General features: G+C 42.6%; 1 protein-coding gene across 1 annotated transcript in view; it reads right to left on the reverse strand.

The window, feature by feature from the left end:
- Positions 1-12,061, reverse strand: part of LOC124596589 (acid sphingomyelinase-like phosphodiesterase 3b) — a 164,526-nt gene that overhangs the window by 108,495 nt on the left and 43,970 nt on the right. Inside the window, exon 2 of the mRNA XM_047135786.1 lies at positions 5,046-5,115. Coding sequence (XP_046991742.1) covers positions 5,046-5,109 — 64 coding nt within the window. The 5' untranslated portion in view covers positions 5,110-5,115. The remainder of the gene's footprint in view (positions 1-5,045; positions 5,116-12,061) is intronic.

Raw genomic sequence — 12,061 nt, forward strand, 5'->3', positions numbered from 1 at the left:
AATTTAATAGGTCATTAAAATGACAGACAGATTTGTCAACTTGTCAGAACAATTCTCTGTTGCAAAGAGGCCGTGTTTCAAAGGCAGTTCTATTGACTTCACTTCTCTCATTTGGATACATAAGTAAATAACGTGAATTATTAAAAATTACAGTGTTCATCGTTTAAAATAGATGTGTTTACGCAAATAGTCCTCCCCCCGATGAACCATGGACCTTGCCGTTGGTGGGGAGGCTTGCGTGCCTCAGCGATACAGATGGCCGTACCGTAGGTGCAACCACAACGGAGGGGTATCTGTTGAGAGGCCAGGCAAACGTGTAGTTCCTGAAGAGGGGCAGCAGCCTTTTCAGTAGTTGCAGGGGCAACGGTCTGGATGATTGACTGATCTGCTCCTGTAACAATGCCCAAAACCGCCTTGCTGTGCTGGTACTGCGAACGGCTGAAAGCAAGGGGAAACTACAGCCGTAATTTTTCCCGAGGGCATGCAGCTTTACTGTATGGTTAAATGATGATGGCGTCCTCTTGGGTACAATATTACGGAGGTAAAATAGTCCCCCATTCGGATCTCCGGGCGGGGACTACCCAAGAGGACGTCGTTATCAGGAGAAGGAAAACTGGTGTTCTACGGATCGGAGCGTGGAATGTCAGGTCCCTTAAACGAGCAGGTAGGTTAGAAAATGTAAAAAGGGAAATTGATAGGTTAAAGTTAGATATAGTGGGAATTAGTGAAGTTCGGTGGCAGGAGGAACCAGACTTATGGTCAGGTGAATACACGGTTATAAATAAAAAATCAAATAAGGGTAATGCAGGAGTAGGTTTCATAATGAATAAAAAAATAGGAGTGCGGGTAAGCTACTACAAACAGCATAGTGAACGCATTATTGTGGCCAAGATAGACACGAAGCCCACGCCTACTACAGTAGTACAAGTTTATATGCCTACTAGCTCTGCAGATGATGAAGAAATCGGGGAAATGTGTGATGAGATAAAAGAAATCATTCAGGAAGTGAAGGGGGACGAAAATTTAATAGTCATGGGTGACTGGAATTCGAGAGTAGGAAAAGGGAGAGAAGGAAACATAGTAGGTGAATATGGATTGGGGGACGAAATGAAAGAGGAAGCCGTCTGGTAGAATTTTGCACAGAGCACAACATAATCAAAGCTAACACTTGGTTTAAGAATCATAAAAAAAGGTTGTATACATGGAAGAATCCCGGAGATACTAAAAGGTATCAGATAGATTATATAATGGTAAGACAGAGATTTAGGAACCAGGTTTTAAATTGTAAGACATTTCCAGGGGCAGATGTGGACTCTGACCACAATCTATTGGTTATGAACTGTAGATTAAAACTGAAGAAACTGCAAAAATGTGGGAATTTAAGGAGATGGGACCTGGATAAACTGAAAGAGTCAGAGGTTGTACAGAGTTTCAGGGAGAGCATAAGGGAAGAATTGACAGCAATGGGGGAAAGAAGTACAGTAGAAGAATAATGGGTAGCTCTGAGGGATGAAGTAGTGAAGGCAGCAGAGGATCAAGTAGGCAAAAAGACGAGGGCTAGTATAACTCCTTGGGAAACAGAAGAAATATTAAATTTAGCTGATGAAAGGAGAAAGTATAAAAATGCAGTAAATGAAGCAGGCAAAAAGAAATACAAACGTCTCAAAAATGAGATCGACAGAAAGTGCAAAATGGCTAAGCAGGGATGGCTAGAGGACAAATGTAACGATGTAGAGGGTTATATCACAAGGGATAAGATACATACTGCCTACAGGAATATTAGACAGACCTTTGGAGAAAAGAGAACCACTTGTATGAATATCAGGAGCTCAGATGGGAACGCAGTTCTAACCAAAAAAGGGAAAGCAGAAAGGTGGAAGGAGTATATAAAGGGTCTATACAAGGGCGATGTACTTGAGGACAATATTATGGAAATGGAAGAGAATGTAGATGATGATGAAATGGGAGATACGATACTGCGCGAAAAGTTTGAAGAGCACTGAAAGACCTAAGTCGAAACAAGGGCCCGGTAGTAGACAACACTCCATTAGAACTACTGACAGCCATGGGAGAGCCAGTCCTGACAAAACTCTACCATCCGGTGAGCAAGATGTATGAAACAGGCGAAATACCCTCAGACTTCAAGAAGAATATCATAATTCCAATCCCAAAGAAAGCAGGTGTTGACAGATGTGAAAATTACCGAACTATCAGTTTAATAAGTCACAGCTGCAAAATACTGACGCGAATTCTTTACAGACGAATGGAAAAACTGGTAGAAGCTGACCTCGGGCAAGATCAATTTGAATTCCGTAGAAATGTTTGAACACGTGAGGCAATACTAACCTTACGACTTATCTTAGAAGAAAGATTAAGGAAAGGCAAACCTACGTTTCTAGCATTTGTAGACTTAGAGAAAGCTTTGATAATGTTGACTGGAATACTCTCTTTCAAATTCTAAAGGTGGCAAGGGTAAAATACAGGGAGCGAAAGGCTATTTACAATTTGTACAGAAACCAGATGGCAGTTATAAGAGTCGAGGGGCATGAAAGGGAAGCAGTGGTTGGGAAGGGAGTGAGACAGGGTTGTAGCCTCTCCCCAATGTTACTGAATCTGTATATTGAGGAAGCAGTAAAGGAAACAAAATAAAAATTCAGAGTAGGTATTATAATCCATGGAGAAGAAATAAAAACTTTGAGGTTCGCCGATGACATTGTAATTCTGTCAGAGACAGCAAAAGACTTGGAAGAGCAGTTGAACGGAATGGACAGTGTCTTGAAAGGAGGATATAAGATGAACATAAACAAAAGCAAAACGAGGATAATGGAATGTAGTCGAATTAAGTCGGGTGATGCCGAGGGAATTAGATTAGGAAATGAGACACGTAAAGTAGTAAAGGAGTTTTGCTATTTGGGGAGCAAAATAACTGATGATGGTCGAAGTAGGGAGAATATAAAATGTAGGCTGGTAATGGCAAGGAAAGTGTTTCTGAAGAAGAAAAATTTGTTAACATCGAGTATAGATTTAAGTGTCAGGAAGTCGTTTCTGAAAGTATTTGTATGTATTGTAGCCATGTATGGAAGTGAAACATGGACGGTAAATAGTTTGGACAAAAAGAGAATAGAAGCTTTCGGAATGTGATGCTACAGAAGAATGTTGAAGATTAGATAGGTAGATCACATAACTAATGAGGAGGTATTGAACAGAATTGGGGAGAAGAGGAGTTTGTGGCACAACTTGACAAAAAAGAGGGACCGGTTGGTAGGACATGTTCTGAGGCATCAAGGTATCACAAATTTAGCATTGGAGGGCATCGTCAAGTGTAAAAATCGTAGAGGGAGGCCAAGAGATGAATACACTAGGCAGATTCAGAAGGATGTAGGTTGCAGTAAGTACTGGGAGATGAAGAAACTTGCATAGGATAGGGTAGCATGGAGAGCTGCATCAAACCAGCCTCCGGACTGAAGACCACAACAACAACACGTAATTGGTGAGTGAAAACAGTAATAGTGAATAAATAGGGTTCACTGGGTAATTTTTATTTAAGAAGATCCAAAATACGTAAGTTGACCAATACTATTCGTATTTCATATTAATAATTTCAGTTGAATATAGTGTTTTTACATAATGACATCTACTGTATCTGTGTTCAAGTGATGTTAACTTTTGTGTGGGTCAGTTATTAATTATATTTTAATGGGCTGACTTTTTATGTAGACATGTTATGCAGTCATTGCTAACATACACAATTACTTTTCTATTATCATAATCGCTAGTTCAACTGGTTGAATTAGGAGGGTAGTGCATACTTCTTTATAAGAAAGCCTTTAATAGGTTCCATTACAAAACTCACTGACTCAAAAATCTCAGTCATCTCATTCCTTGGTCCTCTGGGTGTCAGCTGTGAGCCACAAGCACCATTCATTGCTTCAACAGCTGTTTGTTTCCCTCTCTCCTCCCTGCCTATGTATTCGACTACTTTGCCTTTATAACTAGTGAAAAGTATCTTGAATGCACTGGAATGCTGGATACAAGTACGGGTATTGGGCTATTAATAGCCTTGCTCGATCACGTTTCCTCTGATCCAGTGCCTTCAGTAGCACAAGGTGCTCTGCGTCAATTGAACTCCTTCGAAATACTAATCCTCGAACCATCATGAGAGAACGTTTATCCCTGCTTCGATGAGCCTGTGGATATAAATCTTCAAACTTTTATTACATCGTAAAATATGGTTTTGATACGAGAATTGCAGTAACCTTACATACGCCCAGGGCCTTTACCGTATTCACGGAGAGGACCAGCTCCAGACTTCCATACTTGATACAGCCTAAGCTTATCGCACTCTGTAAAGTGGGTTTCCTGGAGGGATGCACCTAATGACTTTTCCTTTGATAACAATCTAAGCACTTCTTCGTTCGTGAGTCTTGTATCCGATTGTGTTCACTGATCGTTAAGCCATTTTACGACCATGTTGACGGCTGTGTGTGAGGAGGGTGGCAGAGGTGTTGCAGGCCCGTTTCTGAGTCGAAATATTCTCTGAGAATGGGAATAGTTACCCCAAAATATAATGCCATAAGACGTAAGCGAATGAAAATAAGTAAAGTAGACTTATTTGTGAGTCGAACGATCACTTACTTCAGATACCATTCGAATAGTAAAAATGGCATCATTAAATCTTTGAACAAGATCCTGAACGTGGGTTTTCCACGACAGTTTACTGTCTACCTGAACACCTAGAAACATGAACTGTTCAGTTTCACTAATCACATGCCCATTCTGTGATAATAAAACGTCGGGTTTTGTTCAATTGTGCCTTAGAAACTGTAAAAACTGAGTCTCACCGTGATGTAGCGTTAGTTTATTTTCTACAAGCCATGAACTTATGTCATAAACTGCACTAATTGAAAAATCCTTTACCTCCAAGCTAATGTCATCAGCAAACAGAAATATTTTAGAATTACCTGTAATACTACAGGGCACGTCATTTATATAAATAAGGACCAGAGTCTGAACTACCGTTACAGCGAGCTTGCGTAGACACTCACCTATCTTGGCGTGAGAAGCCGGGCAGAGCAGCACCAGTAATAGGGCTGCGCCCGCCACCAACATCGCTGCCTGCAACAGACAACTCGCGTCAGATAACCACCTCTGTGGGAAACACTATCAGCGCAAAAAGGCACTCAGGAACACTGAAAAATAGCACACCAAGAGGAGAGCATCAGACTGAAATCATATTTATTAGACATAATTATAGAGATGAGAGATTCACTTTAACTAAAAATCCAGACAAGTAAACAGACATATTGAGGACAAGTTGTAACGCCGGAAATATCATATTTCCATCTATAGTACTATAAATGTTTCCCCTATTTAGTTACCTGAAGATATGAAATTTCTGTGCCTTTATATATTGTAATTGTTTCATATATGCATTTATGTCGAGTATAATGGGTTTCTTTTGTAAATATTATTTGTATTTTTACGCTGGGTCTTTCCTAGGGAAAACTATGCTATCGAACGACTACATCGATAGGTCGTGTGGAGAACCAAAGTGTTTAGGATCTTTGGTAGTGTTAACTCTGTCGCATGGAGCGCGGGCAGGGAGAGTCTGGCTGGAGTAAGGCGGTGGAGCAGGTGTGTTGTGTGACGCTCCCGCGAGTTGCCGCGCTTTCGGGGTTTGGCAGCATGTAATTGCACTCGACTTGCTATGATAGTTTCTGACACGGTGTCGCGGACGGGAAGTATTAGCTGGCGCACATCAAGAGCCCGTTTCGCCTGGTGACAGTGTCGAGAAGAAGGCGACCCAACATCCAGCTTCTGCAGCAGCGACTGCCGACAATGAGTGACTGTCGCCGCCTCCTCGACCGACGACTTCAAACCTTCAATCAACCAACAAGGAAGACTGGGAGCGCGTAAAGTTTTAGATTGTATGGCGGACCTCAGCTTTTAAAATTGTTTCATTTGCCTGACAAAATTACAGTAACTTAGCATGGACATTTGTTGCTCATTGTCCCAATTGCATGACCAAGCAGGGTCCCTTCCTTTTCCGAAATGAACTCGAGGGTCGTTGAAATTCAAACGCCAGTATTAAAGTAATATCATTCCATTTCACTGCTTTAATTTCAAAGTTCAGTTAAGGTATTCATAGCTGGCTGCAATATTTAGATTACACAAGCATAAATTAAGAGTGCGAGTTTTGTTACCATATTTTAGATTACCTGTGACTGCAGCTCAGCTTGGTACGTACTAAATTTTACTATTGTTAATTGTTCAGAATCATTTAATTCAAGTTCAAAGTTAAATCTCTTATTTCTAAATTGCGTAGATTCAAGTAGCTTTTGAAATGATTGTTGAGGTAGCTGAAAACAAACCTTATTTTACTGAATTTCGTAGTGCTTCAGAAACAAAGCTCACTATTAATTTCAGTCACTAAATTAACTTTCAATTTTCCGGTTTTATTAATTCTTTTGCTAAATTAAGTCAGAGTGCAGCGAAATTTATTACTTATGACAAATATTCAGTTTTCACACAACATGTGTCAACCTTCAGTTACCAAGCTTTTAGTGCTAATTATATGTGCATTAATCTTTCATTTTAAGTTATTATAGTAGTTGTCCAGAGGACTGGCGACCGTAATTTTCGCCATATCTCAGATATCTAATTAACGCCAAGTAATTGTAAACGTAACGGCCGCACATTTACTTTCTTTGTTAATTTTACCCTTTCCTCAAAATTAATTTACACCAATTTCATTTACAATTTTCCTTTCATTTAGATGTAACCCTTTCCTCCCTCTTTACCGACAGATTAACTTCGGTGACGATTGTTTTTCCCAAATTTCCAATAGGTGCACGCGGTTTAATTTTTCACTGTCATTAAGGTCGATAAGTGATGGGGAGGTTACATAGTATACAAATATAGCACAACATCAACGACGCGTTGGTTCTCGTTTTGCTGCAATAGATGCAGTAAGACGATCTGGTATCAAGTTCATTCAACATCTGATGTAGTTTTGAGACACTTGATCCACAAATCTTGAACAGCCGCCTCCGAATCATTCACAGAGTGACACAGCAGCATCTGGCATTTCGCATCTGGCGTTTCAGCTGGTTCCACACATGTGCTGTAGGAACGAGTATGGGGAGCAGGCCGGCCATGGCAGAGTCGGAGCATGTCGTAAAAAGTCTGGAGTAACTTGAGCTGTCTGTGCATTATCTTGCTGGAAGAATACCTGTTTGTGGGCACCATGTAGGTAATGTCCGGTTTGAGGAACGTCATCAGCATAACGCTTCAAGGTGCCATGCACCACAATTGAGGGGGGGGGGGAGGGCACTCCTCCCCACTCATCCCCCCAGACCAGTACGACGGCTGTGCAGGCAGAGTGGCGCGCGACAGGGTGAGCGGAATTGTAAAATTCAGCAGACTATCTCGACAACAGCATGCGGTTATTACCCGTCTCCAAAATGAATCGGAATTCATCACTGAACACCGCGTTCTGACAGCCTGTGCCAGTCCACGTCGCTCTGGCTTGGCACTACCGTAGACAAAGTTTTAGATGTGTCATGTTAACAGAAATACACGACAAGAGCGCCTGCACTGCGAATTCGCATTCGCATGGCTGTTGGGAATGGTTTGTGGAACAACTGGCACCCGTACATCTGCTTGAGTCACTGTCGGATCCGTGATTGCTTGCAGCTCGATTCTTCGATCCTCTCGCCTCGTCGTCTTCCTAATCGCTCCACACGCGGAACGTCGCACGTGGGTGTACCATCTCGTGTCGATATCGACAGAACACTGCGAATGATCAATCTGGCGAGCCACACAGCATGTTGACCAGACTGCGGTTTTTGTGACAATGCTTAGGCACTTCTCAAACCTGCATAGCTGCGACACATGTAACGCATCTACCTACCATTCTGCTCTTTAAAGCCCTTCTTGATTTGGGATGCTACTGTCAAGTCTATGACGTCCACTATGCTTCACTTAAATAGCGTCCACTGACCGACTGCAGCGCCACTGCAGGGTCTCTGGGCATGTGCATTGGCACCAAACGTGGACCATTTGAGTACAGGATCTCACTGTACTTATTTGCAAAGTTTCGATATCAGACGCTGGTGAGGTCCCATGAGCTGAGCCACCTACGCAAGATCTTCAGCAACAAAGTCTATAACGTCCATCAAATAAATACAGAGATTTCAAGCAAGACTCACAACAAGCCCACTGACGAGGAGCAGGAAAAGAAACTTGTTTTCTCTTCGTTCTGTGGCTCAGTGTCAGGCAAGATAAGCAGCCATCTGAAAAGTTACAGGATTAAATCTACCTTCAGGCCTGAGCCGTGGTAATAATTGCTGTTTTGTAGAGCTCTCCGCAGCGCGTAGTATGAAGCAGTCGCCCTCCCGTTTCTGACGGTGGCGCCGCTGTGGCAGTCGCAGCTTTGGTGTCTCCCTCTGGTGGGAAAGGGGAAAGGTTGCCTTTTCACGTGCAATTCAGAGGCGCTATGAGCTCGTCAGTGAGTGAGTCTGGGTCAGTCATTCGTCCCCAGCTTGCAAGTATGTCTCTCGTCCGCATTTCTGAGGCAGTTAGTGTCTGTCTGTCGTCCGGAGTGCTAGTATGTCTTTCGTTCAGATCAACCTTTAGGCCGGCAAAATGAGAGTTTTTCCACTCCGCCAGTAAGAGAACTCAGCGAGTGGTCGCCCGTCGGGGCTTACTTCCTGCATCTGGGCCTGCGCGTAGGCCGCCAGTCTGCTCGAGTTTGCTCAGCAATGGTCATTGGCGGTTGGATCGATCGGTTGGTCGATCGCGCACTCGGACACAAGATGACTTGTCCGTCTTGAGCGTCGGCGCATGTGAGTCCAGTGGGCCGCGCCGTGTAGCGAGGGGCAGTAGCTTCGCGGTCGACACGAGAGCAGCGGGGGTAAACCCACGACATCGGTCTGGCCGGTGTGAGGTGCAACGGTGTGAGACGGGAGATCGGGGAGCCTTCCTGCGTCCGTTGAAGCGGCTGGCAGCGAACGGTTCGGGAGAGCGATTTGGGGGTGCTTCGCCAGGTCTTCTCGAGAAATCGCAGTCTATTAGAAGTTAAGTGATTGGTGATATGTTGTGTGATTTACTCTTGTTAAATTCTACTTGTTTTCTTGGTCAGTCTCTCGTCCCAAGTTCACTCGTCTGTCTCTCGTCCGCATTTGTTGGGCAGTTAGTGTCTGTCTGTCGTTCGGAGCTGCCTCTGTCATGTATGTCGGATTTGGTGTGTTAACGAATTTATTGCTTGTAGTGTAACGGCCTAATTCCTGAAATATGTTTTGATCTTCCCTATCATCTTGAGAGGCGGTATCTGTGTACTGTAGAACATCTTAACTTGTTTGGCCAACCTTGTAGAATTTTATATAAGATTGCATTTCATGGACTTTTATTTAAATGATCATTTTAGTATATAAAGTTGCCACCATTTCACCGTAAGACTTTTCTTAGAAGTTAAAATCAAGTTGCACCTTAGGTGGCAAAGTTAACTCCTATGGGGGTGCATAGTTTGTGTGTTTGTGTAAATTGCTAAAACCTTTAGTTTAAAGTAATCTGGTATGTTGCAGATTTGCACCAGTGTAGTCTTAGAGAGGCTGTTGTGAGCGGTCGTAACTACGGCCGTGTCAAAAGGGAGCGGTAAGGTTCTCTACCCAAAAGCTCACACAGTCAAAGTTGTTTCTTTCTGCCTCTGAATAAATTGTAACTTCATATTTAGAGGGTTCTTTCTGATTATAATTGTAAATCCGTTTCTTTTAAAAAATGCTTTTAGGCACTATTAGAGTGAATAAAATTCCCATTTGTTAAAAGGAATTTGTTTATGATTTCATCAGTTACTACCTGGCAACTACTTCCGTGATTACATAGTGTGATTATAACTGTTAATGTTCTTGATGAATCGCTAGTAAATAAAATAGATTCTTAAGAATATTCTTTGAAAATAAAACACGGTTCAAGGCCTGCGACAAAAATCCGCCAGTTACTGATACCAGTTAAACACGCAGCAGGTTTCAAATCACCTGGGGTCTACAAGATACCTTGCGAGTGTGGCCATTCTTCCGTCAGAAAGCAGTACGCACTGTGGAAGAATGCAGGAAGGGACATGAGAGGTTTCATCGCCTACGCTACACTGAGAAATCTGTTTTAACTGAGCTTGCTTTGGAATACAGACACTGGATGAAATCCGACGAAACATCCGTCTTGACTCGCACAGAGTGCTTCTGTGGCTGTGTAATTAAAGAGGCCATTGAAATAATATCATCGATAACACTCTAGAGATGGCGGCCTGCTGCTCTGCACGGCGTGCCATCCAGCGTTCCCACGGTTGGAGCGTGGGCTTCAAACAACGAGTCAATATATGCCCGTACATGGCGATGCCGAGGGCACCAGTGACGTCAGAGCCGGAACTGGTGTATGTAAGAGGGGTACCAGCAGCCCACTGGCAGACGTATCACTTGACAACGTCCAAGGAGTGCTAGGTCGAAAGCTCGTCTAGTTTTAATTACTTGACGCGACTAGAAACCCGAGAACATTTTATACAGCTAACGAATGTGTTTGTGAGGCCTTTCTCCGCAGCAAGTACATACATATAGGTTTTACAAATTCAAACGCCATTTCCTTGATGAAGTGTACATTTTTTCAGTTAAAGACGAGATTCTGCTTTCACATTAATGGATTTAACAGTTATTCGTTTTTCCGGCCGAAATTTGCGTTTCTCTCATCTGATGAAGTGACCCTGCGACATCTAAACTATTCTCAGATTACAGGAAATGCAGATTTCGGCTAGTAAAAGAGGTAACTACTAAATCTCTGAATATAGCTTAACGTAAAAGTGAAACGCATGTGGAACTTACATAAATATAAATTACAGCAATAACAGTGAGTTTGAATTTATAAAACGAATACGTACAAGAAGCTGTTCGCTGAAACCAATCCGGATAGCTGCGCGTGCTAACACACTGCTCTGGGGGTTTGGGGCGACGAGCAGGCCCCGATCGAATCCTCCCTGCGCTGGCAGGCTGGTACGTGAGACCCGCCTCTGTTATAGGATTCGCAAACATTTCGAAAACATTCCCATACTCTCACATAATTAAAGTAGGCGCACATGGTGGGGGTAGATAATTTCCTTTCTGGTGGGGGCGGGGATGATAGGAAGGGCATCGGCCGACCCTATACCACTATTATTGAAAAACCCGAATTAACACGTCGAACTCTCGAAGATACGGGACAGAGACGAGGAAAAAGGAAAGGTTTGTTGTAGAAGGCCGGCCGGTGAGGCCGAGCAGTTCTAGACGCTTCAGTCTGGAACGGCGCGACCGCTACGGTCGCAGGTTCGAATCCTGACTCGGGCATGGATGTCTGTGATGTCCTTAGGTTAGTTAGGTTTAAGTAGTTTTAACTTCTAGGGGACTGATGACCTCAGATGTTAAGTCCCATAGTGGTCAGAGCCATTTGAACCATTTGTCTGTAGAAATTGGTCAGCAGTTACCAGGTGTTACTACTACACCAATTTATATTGGGGTCAGTGTAAAATGTCGGCTATCGTTACTGCAACAGAATGTTCTATATTCTATGATTGAAGAGCACAATTAATGAGCGACTAATTTTCATTAGTGGATTAGAGCTCTCAAACATAACCGGTCCCTATAACATCGTTTGGTGACCAGTAGACTGACTGCATTATTAGCATCTCACTTCTTTTGAGCAAAAACGGGTAAAGGTGGATCTGTCACATTTATAACGAATTACTATATATGTAACAAACTGACTGTCTGTTACTTAAACCTTGCTGCTTCTTAGATTTCTGCCATTTGTCAATATTTCTTTATTAAGAAGACGAACAAACATTTAACTATGAAAGGTAGAAACCTCTTCTGCTGGATTACATTTACAGTTTCCTTGGATCTTAATTTTTTTTCCTAGTATTTTTAATGAATGTTAGGGTTTGGAACAAATATAAAAGTTTATCAAAGTCAAATTAATTGTTGTTTACCATTTCTATTCCAGCATTAGACTTTCAGTAACTGAGAACTCACAACCTAGAACC

This window comes from Schistocerca americana, chromosome 1 (assembly GCF_021461395.2).
Source record: "Schistocerca americana isolate TAMUIC-IGC-003095 chromosome 1, iqSchAmer2.1, whole genome shotgun sequence".
Taxonomy (NCBI): domain Eukaryota; kingdom Metazoa; phylum Arthropoda; class Insecta; order Orthoptera; family Acrididae; genus Schistocerca; species Schistocerca americana.